Raw genomic sequence first — 17,123 nt, 5'->3', positions numbered from 1 at the left:
TGCGTTCCCCCCCCCCCCCACCGAAAACCGGCATTGCTCCCCTCGAAGGCTCCCCCCTGCGATCAGGTACCCCCCCTGCCTCGAACTAGCACCCCTCCACCACGATCCGAACCCCCCCCGCCACGATTGGGCACCCCCCCGACACGATCCGACATCCCCCCCCCCCGACACAATTGGGCACTCCCCCCCGCCGCTTCTTAACCTCATCTGGGCACTCTTGAAGCTCGGCCTCCTCGTCTGCTGGGCCTTGAGCATCTGAGCATACTCAAGGCCTGCGAGTTCACGTTCACGTTCAGAACATGAACTCGCAGGCCTTGAGCATACTCAGATGGCCCAGCAGACGAAGGCCCAGCAGACGAAGAGGCCGAGCTTCAAGAGTGCCCAGATGAGGGTAAGAAGCGGCGGGGGGGTGCCCAATCGTGTCGGGGGGGGGGGGTGTGCCGGATCGTGGCGGGGGGGGGGGTGCCGGTTCGAGGCAGGGGGGGTGCCGGATCGCAGGGGGGGTGCCGGATTGCGGGGGGGGGGGGGGGGCTCGTAAATCGAGCCATGCTCGGTTTCCGAGGCACCGATTTTGCAAATGTTTTGCTCGTCTTGCAAAACACTCGCAAACCGGTGCACTCATAAACCGAGGTACCACTGTACTGTATACTTTAAGCGGTGTGTCAGAGATGGAAAATGTGTGTTCCTGAGCTAACCAGTTAGCACATCAGTAGCACATCTATATTACTGATGTGCTAACTGTTTAGCACAGGGATATAGCATTAGCTCTTGCCACCTACACAATAAGAAATGGTGTCAGTATTAATTTTAAAAAATACAAAAAATGGGCTATTTTACAGCTGTGATAAAAATGGCATTAGTGCCCAGAAAAGACCTGCATAAGGGTGCACCAAGGCAAATTTCTTTTAACAACAGTTTTGTGAAAGAATCCCTATATTACTTTGACAACTCCATGGTATAGTTCCACACAGTTTTTGAATGAACACTCACCTCTCGTAACAAAAGTATGAATGATGCAAAGTAAAAAACATAAACCATCCCCACTAGCCAATGCAAAAACATTGTGGTTCCAGGGGCAGACTGAAAACTTAGTTCTCTGTCCTTCAAGGTAGCATCAAACATTTCCTGCAAACAAATGAATGATGTTTAGTATTTTGAACATAAACACATATTTTTTTATATACACTAACCAAATAACACATATTTTAGCATTTTCCTTTGACCAAAATCTTTTATGGTAGAAGATAAGCATCCATCCATCCATAAAATAAATAAAAGTTAAAAAAAATGATTTTACCATTGCTACACTTTCAGAACTTGATGAAGTTATGCTCTACACTCTTTTAGATTACAAGCTTTGCAAGAGATAGGACTCGTTCCTTTGTATTTGTATGTAATTTGTACCAATACACTTTAATTAGGGTACTATATTAAATTTCAAAATAAATAAATAAATAAATAAATAAAACGAGCGTATAAAAGGAAACGTTACACTTACCCATAATGGGATATGTACAAACATATTGATTTGAAAAGACATAATCCCCTCACATGCGTTTTACCGTATTCAACTAGAGTGCAATTGATTCAGAAAGCATTGGCACATTTTAGATTTACATCCCAAACTTCATGAACATCCAAGATTCGCTTATGAACGAGCAAGGATTGGCCACGTGGGAGGCCCGAGAGGCCGTTGGCCGCCCTCGTCGCCGCCGTTGCTTTCTGTTTGTGTGGGGAGTCTATTTGGACTCCTTATCTCCTAGAGGTCGCAGTCTCCTTCTGAATCCTCTGGCTTAGCCTTGTTGAGGTTCTTCGAGCTCACTCCCGGGATCGGTCACCGCAGGCACTTTCTTTCTTTTTTTTTTTTGTGTTGGGGGAGAGGACTTTTCTTTTGTATCTGCCAGGGACCACCTGAGCACAGGCCTTTGGTATTTTGGAGGGTTTTTATGGCTTCCATTAGCTTCCTAGGATGGGGGGGGGGATTTTGTACGGGTGGTTCTTGTTGCTTGGGTGGGGTTTGGGGGCTGGAGGGTTGCTTCTCTTGTTTCACCTTAACAACGCGCTGACTTTTGTATTGTTGGCAGCTCTTTCTTTGACATTGCTGTCTTTGTTGCTTGTTGTTTGGTATTCGTACTAATAAAAAAAAATGTTTGACCATAAAACGAGCAAGGAATATGGGAGAGATTTAAAAAAAAATACTGTCAATCTGAACCAGAGGGGAATCCAGGAATGCCCCCTATGAGCGGTGCACTGTTTGTCCTTTAGCGATGGTGACAACTGAAATTCAGATCCCACACTCATCTCAAACATTTAAATTACGTTCCAAAACCAACTGTAACACAGAAGGGGTGGTTTATGTTATAGAATGTCCATGAGGATTGCTCTATGTGGGACACACACAACACATCTTAAAAAGCAGAATCATAGAATATATAAGAACAAACAAAATGGAGGCGCCCCTCACGAGACGCTGAATATCAGCGGGACACACAGAGAGATCTCAGATTTGCAGTACTTATAAAAGTAACCCTACCTTTGGGGGGGGGGGGTGATTTGTTTCAAACATTATTATACATGGAACAAAAATTAATATTTACAAAGCACACAGTCGAGACAATGGGGCTCAATCATGAATTGAATGGCCCGAGAAATTGGATTAGGTATATACCCCTTTTTTTTTTTTTTTTATATAAACTTTACCCTCCTGTCATTTGTTACAATCAAAACATAAAGAGTATATTGGCCAAGAAGGGTCCTGTGACCTACCATCTGTGATTGAATGAGAGCATTTATGGTTATTCTTTCTCTCTCTTAGCCCAGAATAAACATAGCCTATTAGCTAAGAATGGTCACGTGACCGCAAATTCACGGTTAAATGGAAAGTGTCTTTGGTTAACCTTTCATTCGCTTTGTCCAATTGGTAATCTCAACCTAGGATGTGTATTGGCAAATTATTTAGGTAAAATGTATGAATATTTATGTTACTACTGTGGTTATTTGTCTGTGTTGAATTGGTTATGGTTAAGTATTAAGTATGGTTGCTTTGATAATGAGTACTCTATACCACTGTTTCCAGCACTGATAATTTAAACCTCCCTGACGATGAACAAGTCGAAACTCAGCTTGAGTTGGAGGCAAGAAGAAACTGGCAGCAGCAGACATTTGTATGGAAATGAACATGAAGGTCCTTACAAGGCAGCTTTTTACTGACATTGTGCAATATCACTGAGTCACTTTATTTTGTACTTGGTCACGGCCGTGCCAAAGAGGAACTAGGCAGTGGTCTCAAACTCAAACCATTTGCAGGGCCATATTTTGGATTTGTAGGTACTTGGATGGCCGCAGAAAAAATAGTTAATGTCTTATTAAAGAAGTGACAATTTTGCATGAGCTAAAACTCTTTAGTTTATAAATCTTTCCTTTAACTGTATAAAGAGTTTTACCACATGCAAAATTGTCATTTCTTTAACAAGACATTAACTATTTTTTCTGCGGCCCTCACAGTTAAAGTTTAACATCTCTCCTTTCTCATAACTGACACATTTCAAACACCTCTATTCACATCATTTCAAACATCATTTCAAACATCTATTCCTGAAATACTTAGGAGACCAACCCATTCAATCTTAGTCCTTAACAACCGAGCACAAGAATCACCTGTCGCTAAATCTGTACTTTGTTTGTTCATTCAATCTGTAACTCTGTTTATTCACTCAATCTGTAACATTTTTAAGCATTGTAAACCGCATAGAACTTCACGGTCCCGCGGTATATAAACTGTTATTATTATTATTATTATTAAACACTATACTGAAAATAAAATAGTTTCCCTACCTTTGTTGTCTGCTGACTTCATTTTTCTGTGCTTTTAACTATGTTTCCAGGGCCTTCTTGTCCTTTGACTGTTTTTCTCTCCATTTTCACATTCTGCCTTGAATCATCTTTGGCATTAACTTAATCAATTTTTCTCTTTTTCTTCTTTCTTCTCAAAAAGCACATTACTTACCGTAACAGTTTTTATTCAGGGACAGCACGCAGCTATTCTCACATATGGGTGACATCACCAACGGAGCCCGGATGCGGACAGCCTCGCATATGTCAAGGAATCTGTTCTGAGGACCTTCTGATGAGGGGGCGTTTGAAACAGTAAGCCTCTGGAGAGATTGGAAGAGAGCATCCATCAACAGAGAGACTGTCTCAAGGAAGGAGTGACTACAATGTGTCGAGAAAGTGGGTCGCAAGCCTGCGTCCACTGAAATGTCAGGGTCCACTGAGGAATTCTGAGGTGAAGTCTGGCAAAAGGAGTCACTTGTACTGTGGAGGCCATGTGACCTAGTAGTACAATCATGTGTCTCGCTGAGATTGAAGAGCGGAAAGACACTACATGACAGAGCTGAAGGAGTGCTTCCAGACGTTGTTGAGGAAGGAATGCTCTGAGTTGGATAGTGTTCAGAACAGCTCTGATGAATTGTAGATTCTGAGAGGGCTGAAGTTGGGATTTGGGAAGGTTGATTTCGAATCTCAAACTTTGTAGGAACCATGTAGTCCGTTGGGTTGCTACAATAACCCCCTGAGATGTGGAATCCTTGATGAGCCAGTCATCCAGGTAGGGGAATACCTGAAGAACATGATTCTTTAGAGCTGCTGGAAATCAGACCCTTGGTCTAACCCTTGTGGAGTTCCTCAAGGGGTCACCGTTGTCACCCATACTCTTCAACCTCTTCATATCCTCCCTCGGTACCACTCTAGATACCCTATCTTTCATCTATGCTGATGACATAATCATACTCCTCCCCTTCGATACCCAAGACCCCACCTCATTAGGCAACCTAAAAATAACTCTGGAAGCAGTGGAAGATTGGATGTTAGACCATAAACTGAAGCTGAACTCGGAGAAAACAAAATTTCTACTACTTGAAAAGGATAAAACCCCGTCCATAAGAGAATTTGAGTTCAACACCACCAAATATACCATACAGCCATCCCTAAAAATACTTGGAGTATCGATAGATAGATGCTGTACAATGCAAGTCCAAATCAACAAAATCACCCAAAAAGCTTTTTTCACCATGCGCAACCTGCGTAAAATCAGAAAATTATTTGACAAAGACAACTACAAGATCATAGTCCAATCCCTTGTCCTAGGACTAGTGGACTATTGCAACATCCTCTACTTACCATGCCCCTTAAACTTGATAAAGTAGCTACAAACCAAAATACAGCCCTTAGATTGATCTATTTTCTTGGAAAATTTGACCATTATCACCAATGCCTTCCTAGATTCACACTGGCTACCAATACGAGCCCGAATCCAATTCAAATTCTACTGTTTATTATTCAAAGCAATAAATGGAACTGCCCCCTCCTACCTGAACAATCGCCTAAACCGAAACTTCACACCCAGACTAAGGAGAACACAGATCCCATTCTCCTACCTACCACTCAAGGGCATTCAACACAAGAAGATGTATGATGACCTCCTAGCAACGCAGGTGGCGAAGCTAGACCCCTCCATCTCTATTCTGTTGACAACCACATGTGACCTTAAATCTTTTCGAAAAGCAATCAAAACTCTGTTATTCAAAGAAACTATTTTGTCTGCTTATCCCCCTCCTCCATAACATCCCCCTCCCTGTATACCCCACCATATAACCAACTCTAATCTCCTCCCTCTCTACAAGTTTCCTCAAATGTCCCCCCTTCCTTAAATTTACCCTCTTAGCCTCCACTATGTATCTAACCCTATCTCTTATTCTAGCATCTCTATGTATCTTTCCTTAAAATTTGTAACTTCCTGGAAATGTCCAGCCATCTTCAATTGTAATCCGCTTAGAACTGCAAGGTAAAGGCGGAATAGAAGTCTCTAATGTAATGTAATGTAATGCTGCTACCACTACCAGGCACTTGGTGAACACTCTGGGAGATGAAGCCAGGCCAAAGGGTAGCACTCTGTATTGATAATGCAGATTCCCCACCCAAAATCTGAGATATTGACGGGAGGCCGGATGAATGGGAATATGAGTATAAGCCTCATGGGATCCAGAGAGCATAACTAGTCGGTCTGATCTAGAAGGGGATAAAGGGACGCCAGGGACAACATGCAAAATTTTTCCTTGACTAAAAATTTGTTGAGAGCCCTGAAATCCAGAATGGGTCGCAAATCGCCCGCCTTCTTCAGAACAAGGAAGTAACAGGAGTAAAACCCTCTGTTCTGCTGTTCCAAAGGAACTGGTTCGATGGCATGGAGACGAAGCAGAGCTTGAGCTTCCTGAAGAAGAAGGATGGACTGGAAAGATACTCTCTTGGAGGAAGCTCTGGTAGAACCTGAGTGAAAAGAAGAGAGTATCCTTCTCTGATGATTGACAGCACCCAGAGGTCGGATGTAATTATCTTCCATCGTTGACAAAAAAGATGGAGATGACCTCCAATGGGGGGAAGAGAGGACAGAGACAGAACTGTGGAGGTTATGCTTTGTTTTAAACAGTCAAAAAGGCTGCGCAGCCTTAGGTGCAGCAGAAAGTTGAGATTTCTGTTGCTTCTGAGTCTGCTGGTTCTTGGGAGGTGGACGAGAGTAAGGAGCTGCTCTCGGAGCAAAACGCCTCTGGAAAATTGGAGGAGAGCATGTAGGCTTGGCAGGATCTGGCTTAGGCTTTGGTCTGACAATAGAAGCAAAGGATTTTTCATGTTCAGACAATTTCTTGATGGCTGCATCGATAGATTCATCAAAGAGGTCATTGCCTGCACAAGGAATATTAGCCAAGTGGTCCTGAAGATTAGGGTCCATGTCAATGGTGCGAAGCCAGGCTAGGCAGCGCATTGCTACAGAACAAGCAGTCGCCCTGGCGGACAACTCAAAGGCATCATAAGACTGGAGAAAATGTAATCTGAGTTGTGACAGAGTAGCTATGACTTCTTGAAATTCGAAGTGCTTTTGAGTATCTAAATAGCTGAGAAATTCAAGAAGAATATCAATGAGGAACTTGAAATAAGTGACAAAATGAAAATTATAATTGAGGACTTTGGAGGACATCATGGCATTTTGGTAAAGGTGATGTGACCAGTGTTCCCTCTAAGCGGGCGGGTGTTGTGAGCAAACTTTTTTCACTGTGAGCTAAAAATATCGGGCGCCAGCAAGTTATGAGCCAAATAAATATGTTGCTTTCTACCACAGAACTTCCTTACGTTTGTATGGAATCTATCCCCTTTCAACTTTAGAGAGTGCCCTCTCGTTCTCCCTGCCTTAGCTACTAAGTCTATTCCCTTCAGTACCTTGAATGTTTCTATCATGTCCCCTCTCAATCTCCTCTGCTCAAGGGAGAAGAGGCCCAGTTTCTCTAATCTTTCGCTGTACGGCAACTCCTCCAGCCCCTTAACCATTTTAGTTGCTCTTCTCTGGATCCTTTCGAGTAGTACCGTGTCCTTCTTAAAGTACCAGTGCTGGACGCAGTACTCCAGGTGAGGGCGTACCATGGCCCGGTACAGCAGCATGATAACCTTCTCTGTCTCTTCAGTCCAGCATCTGCCCCTTCCATTCACTGTCTGTCTTTCCCTGCCATCTCTCCTCCTGCCCCCCCCCACCCCCCAATTTGGTCTAGCATCCATCATCTTCCTTCTGTTCCCCTCATGGTCTGGCATCTCTATCCTTCCCTCCCCCCTGTGGTTTTTAGCATATCTCTCTTCTCATTTCCTCCACTCAGATCTGATCATTCTCTGCTCTCTCTTCCCTTTTCTTCTCTGGTCTTCCTTCTCTATTTTCTGCCCCCATCTAAATTAAATTCTTTCTTACTATTTAGTCCCGTTTCCCTCTTTTCACTGTGTCTACACACAGCTTGTCACCCCTTTCCCTCACCCCTCCATTATCTTACTATTTTCTTCCCCCTTTATTTATCTCCTCCTTCCATCCAGTATGTGTTCTTTCCCCACTTCCATTCAGCATCTGCTCTCCCTTCTCAACTGACATCCATCTGCCTTCTGCTCTCTCTCCCTTCTTCTCACTTCCATCATCTGTCCCCTTCTCTCTCTCTCTCATCTCCTCCATTCCATCATCTGCCCCTTCTCTCTCTCTCTCTCTCCCCCCCCCCCAACTTCCATCATCTGCCCCCCTTCCCCTCACCTTTGTGGGTCACTTTCTTTCCCCTGAGGGTGGCTCATGTCACAGGGGAAGCTTTGGCCGAGCAGAACCGCTTGATTGACAGTGGAACTTACTTGATTGATGTCGATGCTGGGGCCCGTTGCCGTTTGAAGGAAAAAAAAAAAAGGTGGAAAAAAGGAACCTGTAAAGGCGAGAGGAAGGGAAACCTCCAGGACAGCTGCTTTTTGCCCTCCTTCAGCGGCCCAAGAGTTCAGACCAGCAGCGGCAGCTGTGTATGCTTTTAACTTCGGCACAGAGCTGCCCCTAATCAATAGTTTAGCGTGGTTTCATGAGGCAGCCTCGGGGCCTTTGATAGCCGGCCCGCTTCGATGATGCGATGTGGGCCGGCCTAGCAAAGGCCCCGAGGCTGCCTTATGAAACCGCGCTAAACTATTGATTAGGGGCAGCTCTGTGCCGAAGTTAAAAGCATACACAGCTGCCGCTGCTGGTCTGGAGGTGCGGAGACAAGGCAGGAGGCAAACGCGGTGGAAGGCAGGAGTCCCGGCACAGCGACTGCAACAGGAAGTTGCAAGTCAGCTGACGCCGGCCTTTCGTTGCGGCGGGGACCGAATCCTTCGCGGACCGGCAAGATTTTGTTTGCGGACCGGCGGTTGAAGAACTGTGCTCTACACTGTGTGCGCTGTGACGAGAAACTTGTGCGCTGCGAGGTAATATTTTGTGCGCCAGCGCACCCCAGCGCAGCTTAGCGGGAACACTGGTGTCCAAACTTGTCCATGGTTTTCCCTTCCCTTCCAGGAGGAACGGTAGCATAAACTCTGGAAGGATAGGATCTTTTCAAGGAGGACTCAACAAGCAGGGACTGGTGAGACAACTGCAAATTCTCAAATCCTTTGCAATGTAGAGTTTTATACCTGGAGTCCAACTTGCCTGAACAGCAGGAATTGCATAAGGAGTCTCCAGGCATCGTGCAAAAGTCTGAGACAAAAGCTTACGAAGGGGAAGCTTAAGTGACTCTGCAGGAGGTTGAGGAAAATGCATGACTTTGAGATACTCCTTAGAGTATTTAGAACCAGCATCTAACTGAAGATCCAAGTCAGCAGCCATATGACGAAGAAAAGAAGAGAAAGATAGTTGATCCGCTAATGCCTTGCCTCGAGAGGGACTCGAGGAAGCCTGGGTCGAAGATGAAGCTTTGGCAGGAAAATAGTCATCAAAAGAATAAGAAGACTTGGATGAAGCAATAGAAGACGCAGAGTCCTCGAGGTCTGGAAGCGGTGGTCTAGTAGAGCTGGAAGGTGTAGATCGAGGCTTAGTTGAAGAAGGATGCTCCTTGGAAGAAGAGCTATGCCTGCAGGTCTGCCTCGAGGTAGGTCTCGATCGTCGACGAGAGTGGTGCCTGGAAGTAGGTCTCGAGGATCGAGGAGACTTTGCTTCAGAGATGGAAGCAGATGTTGCCATCAAGGAATGGATAGGGCTAGAAGCTGTAGATCGAAGCTCAGGAGGCTTGGTGGAGGAATCTCGAGACACTCTCAAAGACTCTGCTCCTTGGATGGAGTGTGAGGATTCCTGTCGAGGCACTTGCAAAGAATCTACTCCTTGTTTAGAGTGCATAGATGCCAGACCAGACACTCACAATGACTCTGCTCCATGCATAGAGTGTGAAGGCTCAGCCCAAGGCATAGGAAGAAGCTCGACCTTGCGGGAGTCTGCAGAATGCCAAAGCTGGATTAGAGTAACCAGCTTCAGACCCATTTTAGTTAGGAACTGAACAAATTGCTTCTCTAACATGGTCTGGAAGAAGCCAGCAAGGATGGATCCGCGTCTGAAACCGACCACCTGCTATGGCTATAGGTTCCAAAGTGGCAGTGTAAATGTGCTTCGACTTGGAAGTTTTAGCAAACTTGAGGACCACCGCTGGAACTTTCTGCTAAGCTATCTGACTTGAGGATCCAGGAGAAGATACAGCAGGTGTACTCGAAGCAAGAGCCGCCGCAAACAAGGAAGGCTTGATGATGCTCGAGGTTGGAGTCATGGAGGTAGGAAGACCCTCAGTAGAAGGTGGAACCGAGGCCGTTTTCGAAGATGAGGGTGTGACTGAAGAGTCCATCCTGAAAAGCTTCTCCACTAAAATCCACTAAAATCTGGGGCACGAGGTTGAAGAGTAGCACCACACTTGCACGACTTCAGTTGATGGCCCGGGCCAAGGCAGTTAAGGCACCGACGGTGTGGGTCCGTTAGGGAAATCACATGCTGGCACTGGCTACACTTCTTGAAACCAGTTGCTGGCCGGGACATAGGAGGAAAAATAGCCGCAGCAAAGTCAAAGCCCCTGGGCTGCGGCCGAGCGGCCTGCCCCACCAGTTGAACGGAAGAAAATAATTTTTATTTTTTTTTACTAGAAAATAACACAAACTGCAGTGAGAGAAGGCACGAAGTAACAAAGTTGAACGCAGAGAGTCAAAGACAGACTTCTTAGCTCTGCGGAAAACTGAGAACTGAGGAGACTCGCCCTTCTCGAAACTTCTAAGTTTCTACAAGCAAGTCTGCCCGCATCCGGGCTCCGTCGGTGACGTCACCCATATGTGAGAATAGCTGCCTGCTTGTCCTGGGATAATCTACATTTCTATGTCTTACCTTCCCTTCCCATGTCTCTCTCCTTCCCTCCCTATTTCCATGGTCTGACATCTCTCTCGTTCCCCCTCTAGTGTAGCATTTCTCTTTTCCTTCCTCCTTTCTGCCTCCTGCAGTCCATCTTCCTTCCCTTCCTCCTTTCTGGCCTCCCTCCCAGTCCATTTCTCCCTCCTTTCCACCAGTCCAACATTTTTTTCTCTCTTCCTCCTGCATGCTTTTCCTCTGATCCTCCTTTCCTCAACCAAACAACATCTGTCTCTTTCCCTCCATGAGGCCAACTTTTCACTCTCTGCCCTCTCCCCCTTCCCCAGTGTAACATTTCTCCTTCCCTCCTTTCTGTCCTCCCCATCCATCCTGCCCTCTCCATGAGTCCAACTTTCTGCCTCCTGCACACTTTTTCCCTCTGTCCTTGCCTCTTCCCTCAGTGGTATTCCTCCTTTGCACCCCCCAACCCAACATGTTCTCTCCCCATGCACCATCTCGCCCTCCCCTCCAGTGTGTAGCACATTTCCTTTCCCTCCCTTTCTGCCAGGTTCAGCAGTACCTCTTCTCCCTTCCCTATTCCCAATGTCCAGCAGTACCTCTTCTCTCTTCCTTCTTCCCCTCCTCCCCTTGTCCAGCAGTACCCCTTCTCCCTTCCTTCTTCCCCTCCTCCCCTTGTCCAGCAGTACCTGGTGCACACTGGGCAGGAAGAGAAGCTCTGGCGTCGGCATCAGCTGACTAGCAACTTCCTGAAGCCGCATCGTATGCCAGGACTCCTGCCTTCGCGTATTTGCCGGATACGCGAAGGCAGGAGTCCCGGCATACGATGCGGCTGCAGGAAGTTGCTAGTCAGTTGACGCCGATGCCAGAGCTTCTCTTCCTGCCCAGTGTGCGAGATTGTGCCAGCATCAGCTGACTTAAAACTGCCTGCTGCCATTGCATATGCCAGGACTCCTGCCTTCGTGTATCCGGCAGATATGCGAAGGCAGGATTCCCGGCATATGCGACGGCAGCAGGCAGTTGCCCAGATTGCGGGATCGGGTTGCCCAGTTGCCTAGATTGCAAGTTCGTGTACTAGACTGCAGGCTGCAAAATAGCAGCCATGGAGCCACAAGTTTGAGACCACTGAACTAGAGGAACTAGAACTTTGAAGAATATAAACTACTGTATATGATTTAAAAGAAGTTCTTTGCTAGTTTATACCATAGGGCTCCTCCACTTTTGGCTAATGCCGTTTACACAGTTCATTGAGCACATAGTTGAACTGAAAAGTTGTCATGTGAAAATTTGTTTTGTTTTTGTGTGTTATTTAATGTTATTTTGCAGAATAATTTTAAACAAAATGTTTTCAATAAAGAAATGAATTAGAAAGTAATTAGAGGGAATTTGTTGTATGTACTTTAAGTATGGGATATTGTTATACCAGGCTATACTCTTCAGGAAAGACAGGGGAAGGAAAGGGCAGAGGAGAGACATTATAGTGACAGAATTGCTGGACTTAAAGAGCAAGGAAGAGGCAAAGCAAATGGACAAAGTATTTATGTTGGTATAATATACAAGCCTCTTTCTTAGACAGAAGTCGACAGACTTAATTGTAATTAAACTCGAATTTGTAGCCCGAGAATGTGGTCAAAGCAGTTAACTTAGCAGGACTAAAAAAGTTTGGATAAGTCCATAGGCCATTACTTAGATGGCTTGGGAAAATCCACTGCTTATTCCTAGGATAAGCAGTAAAAAATCTATTTTACTACTTGGGATCTTGCTAGGTACTTGGGACCTGGGTTGGCAACTGTTGAAAATAGGATACTGGGCTTGATGGACCTTCGGTCTCTCCTAGGATGGCAATTCTAATGTTCTTAAGTGATATTAGTAGGTAATGCCAACATGAAGGATGTAGATTGTGATGTCCCTGTCACAAGCTCAGCTAGAACTAAGGAGATCTTGGATTCTCTACAGGGAGAGCTGCTCCAGGAGCTGGTGATGGAACCCACACAAGATGGGGCCTTACTGCATCAGGGCAAAAAAGGTATTGTGATTATTCTTTTTCGTAAAGGGCTTATTTCACAAGCAGATCAGGTTTGGATAAATTTAGACGGGCATATTGTTATCTATAAAGTAACAGTTCATCATAGGCCAATAGTGCTCTGCAATGTCTATGCGCCCAACAGATATGATGCCCCTTTTCTGAGGAGACTAACTTTGGCCTTATTATGTTTTGACATGAGTAATTTGATAGTGGATGGATATTTTAATTCAATATAGGACCCTCAATTAGATAAATCTAGGGGATCAGGGGAGGTGAGTCCAGTCTCCGAGAAACTCCTAACCAAATTGTGCAAGATCTTTGATTTGATTGATATTTGGAGATTCCTTCATCCTCTGGTTCGGGAGTACACACATCTCTCCAGGGCTCATTCTTCTTTGTCTAGAATTGAATATTTATAGACATCTATCTCTTGGGTATCACGAGTGAGATGTATAGAAATAGGCTCTGATGAAATCTCTGATCATGCCCCAGTTTGGATGGATTGGGAGGACTTTGGTCTGGGAATGGGGCACAATACTTGGGAGTTCCCCCTGGATCTCTATATGGCTCAGCCCTTTCGTGATTTCTTCCTGAAAAGGTGAAATAACTGTGTGACCAATAACGCCCTCCAGAAAGAGGATTCAGTTCTTTTCAGGAAGATGGCAAAAGGCTATTCCATTAGTTACTGAAGAGAAAAAAAGGGGGAAAACAACACCACAAAACTAAATATGTAACCACAAGAGTGGAATTGTCCAAAACAGAGAGATGTGCACTGTAAAAAAGTGTCCTCCAATCCGTCTGATATGAAGATCTTTATTGTTCAAAACATCTAAATGACACATTCACGACTCAATGACTCGACATGTACATGTTTCGGCCCTCAAACGTCTTAAAGAGCATGATGGCTGAAATGCACAAAACACTGGCATTCAATTGGAACTGACTAAAAAGTCTATCAAGGAAGTTTACATTGCTTATACATCGGGTTCTATCGATTAACACCGGTGTTAATCGATAGAACCCGATGTATAAGCAATATGGTAAACTTCCTTGATTGACTTTTTAGTCAGTTCCAATTGAGTGCCAATGTTTTGTGCTTTTCAGCCATCACGCTCTTTAAGACTCCTGAGGCAGGCCTGAGGGCCGAAACATGTACATGTCGAGTCATTGAGTCGTGAATGTGTCATTTAGATGTTTTGAACAATAAAGATCTTCATATCATCAGATGGATTGGAGGACACTTTATTACAGTGCACATCTCTCTGTTTTGGACAATTCCATTCTTGTGGTTACATGTTCCATTAGTTACGCCAGTCATAAGCGGAATGTAAGGGACTAGGCCATACTTAGATTGGAACTGCGGCTTCAACAGGAGAAGAGATGGTTTGGGCATACTCATTCCATAGCAGATAAAGAATAATTGCTGACAACTCAAGTGGAGCTTAATTCTCTGTTACATCAAAGAGCGAAAAACTTTGACCTATTCAAAATACCAATATGGTAATACAGGCGATAAACTTTTGGCCAGGTTGGTTAGGTCGGCAGAGGATCACTCCCCAATTCTGCATTCACGGAAGATGATGGGACAGAGTACTATGGACGATCATCAATCTGTCAAGATATTTCAACAGTACTATTTTCCAAACTTTATGGGACACCCTTGGACACGGATTTGGAGAGCTTAATGTATTTGGACGATATCCCTTTGCTGAAAGTGGAACTAGTGGATTTGGAGAAATGGAATGCTTCAGTCACTGGGGGGGAAGGGAAGTTGAATGAGCCATCACCTAGAGCAGTGATTCCCAACCCTGTCCTGGAGGAACACCAGGCCAATCGGGTTTTCAGGCTAGCCCTAATGAATATGCATGAGAGAGATTTGCATATGATGGAAGTGATAGGCATGCAAATTTGCTTCATGCATATTCATTAGGGCTAGCCTGAAAACCCAATTGGCCTGGTGTTCCTCCAGGACAGGGTTGGGAACCACTGACCTAGAGCGCCTTAAGGCTCCTGGGGTGGATGGCTTTCAAGCAGAATTTTATAAAATCCTTGAGTGGGAGCGTGCCGCAAGGTCTTAACATGGCTAAAATAGTGGTTCTTCCTAAGCCTGGGCAGAACCCAATCCTTCCAGGCCCCTACCGGCCTGTTTCCCTTTTAAACTGTGACATCAAACTTTTGGCAAAGTGTTAGCAAATCACCTGGCAAGGGTTGTTCCATCATTGATTCATGAATCACAGGTGGGGTTCGTGAAAGGATGATATACGAGGGCTGTTCAAAAATTATCAGACCTTTATTCATAAAAAATACTCATATTCAGATACAACAATCTTATACTAATCTCCTTCAAAGTAGTCCGTTTGGGCTGCCAAACACTTCTTCCAAAGGTTATGCCACTGTCGGAAGCAGCACTGGAACGCCTCTTTTGAGATTGCTTGCAATTGGTCCGTCGCATTCTGCATGATGTCTTCTCTTGGCTGAAATCTGGTCCTTTTCAGCTTGGGGAAAAGCCAGAAGTCACATGGAGCCATGCCATGAGAGTAGGGAGCCTGAGGAATCACATGTGTGATGTGTTTGGCCAGGAAACTCTGTATCAAATGTGAAGAATGGGCAGGTGCATTATTGTGATGGAGCTGCCAATTGCCTGCAGGTCCAGCTGTTTGTGTCTCACAGCGTTACTAAGGCGACGCAGAACCTCTTGGTATTATCCCTTGGTGATGGTTGGTATTCTCCTTTCCAAACCGGAGATCAGGAGAATGCCTCTTGCCTGTAGCTCATGCCCCCTTCCTGACGACGCTCTTGTGAAATTCGAGTCGAAGGGCGGCTATGGGAGTTTCAAACTTGGAGATTCTTTAATTGAGATGAATACTGGTTATGAGCGCTGGAGTTGAACAAATTGTATGCTACTTTCCTTATGCTTATTTGAAGATAAGTGAGCTTTCATTTCTTTTTGATGATTTATATTGAATAAGGAAGGTTTAGGGACTGAGAGTGCAATGATGGTCCCTGTTGTACAAACAGCACTTGTACTTTTAGTAGTACTTTATGCACGGTTCGGTTGGAGACTGAGCACTTTACTTCCCATTCCCCTCTTTAACTTTACCAATTTACCTAATGTCTCCTACCGAAACCAGCTATCTATCAATGTAAGGAAACAAGATATCTCTTATGTAACGTAACCTGAAATAATTTCCAATGCAATGTAATCTGATTCCTCAATTTGTACCTGTACCAGAAATTTCCCAATGTAATGTATCCCAATGTAATATAATCTGATTCCTCAATTTTACCTGTACCAGAAATTTCCCAATGTAATGTATCCTCCTGGAAATGTCCAGCTCTCTTCTTATGTAATCCACTTTGAACCGCAAGGTACAAGCGGAATAGAAATCACTAATGTAATGTAATGTTATATTAATGAATATTTATTATTACTACACAGCATATTCATGCTTTTAATATATATATAGTTTCTCAACTTGTGGAGTATTTTTATGAAATTGATTTGACAACACAAGTAATTACTATTTAACTCCTTAATATTAGTGAGTTGTTTTATTAAAGGCATGGTATATATTAGTGATTTAGACTCATGCATATTATTAGTGAACTGCACATGTGCAAGGGTTTAAAAATTCTATTCCTTTCTCTCCTCTCTTCTACCTTCCAAAGTATTTAGATCAATGCTGTCTTGTTAAAATGTTTATTTTATTTTTATTTTTCCTCTAACTCTACTTTTCACTTCTCTATTACCCTCCAGGTACTTTAGTTAGATTGTGAGCCTTCGGGACAGTAAGGGAATTTTTCAAGTACCTTTCTTATTTCTAATCTTAATGTATATTTTCTGTAAACCGCTTAGAACCTAACGGATGTAGCGGTATATAAGAAATAAATTACATTACATTACATTACGTAATGCAGTATGGCGGGTGTGGAGACTAACTCTAGCCCTAAATGAGGAAGGGCGCTGAATGAGGTGAGTCCATACGTAATTGAGTAAAGTTTATTTGGTATTGTTACCTTAACGTTAAGCAGAGTCCGAATGTAATTAAGTAAAGTTTATATGGGCCTGACAATTTTACTTTGAGTTTTATCATGGAGTCATGTTTATAACATTTAAATTTTGAAAATATGCTCCACTGTAATTTGGCGTCTCAATGGTTTAAAGTTAAGAGAGCCCAGTGCAATAAGAGCTTAAAAATAATGAATTTAAACAATGGTAGTTGTGGTAATTAAGTAACTGTGCGGTATATCACCTCTAGAAACTGTCCCCTCAGAAAACATGCTGTTTAACTTTGGCACAGTTAAGAGAGCCCGATTTAAGTTCCAGGGCATTTGAATCAGTTGGCAGTAGTTTGATAATCCAGCGTTTATGAATTGTAAATGTTCTATTAA

At 44.1% G+C, this 17,123-nt stretch overlaps 1 protein-coding gene across 3 annotated transcripts in view; it reads right to left on the bottom strand.

Annotated features, from left to right (window-relative positions):
* Window positions 1–17,123, bottom strand: part of MARCHF6 (membrane associated ring-CH-type finger 6) — a 590,605-nt gene that overhangs the window by 227,770 nt on the left and 345,712 nt on the right. For all 3 annotated transcript variants that reach the window (XM_033929823.1, XM_033929822.1, XM_033929821.1), the window contains one exon: window positions 991–1,125. In XM_033929823.1, coding sequence (XP_033785714.1) covers window positions 991–1,125 — 135 coding nt within the window. The remainder of the gene's footprint in view (window positions 1–990; window positions 1,126–17,123) is intronic.

The sequence above is a fragment of the Geotrypetes seraphini genome, chromosome 2 (assembly GCF_902459505.1).
Source record: "Geotrypetes seraphini chromosome 2, aGeoSer1.1, whole genome shotgun sequence".
Lineage (NCBI taxonomy): Eukaryota > Metazoa > Chordata > Amphibia > Gymnophiona > Dermophiidae > Geotrypetes > Geotrypetes seraphini.
Note: the sequence above shows the minus strand (reverse complement) of the source record. Positions and strands in the feature narration are given on the sequence as shown.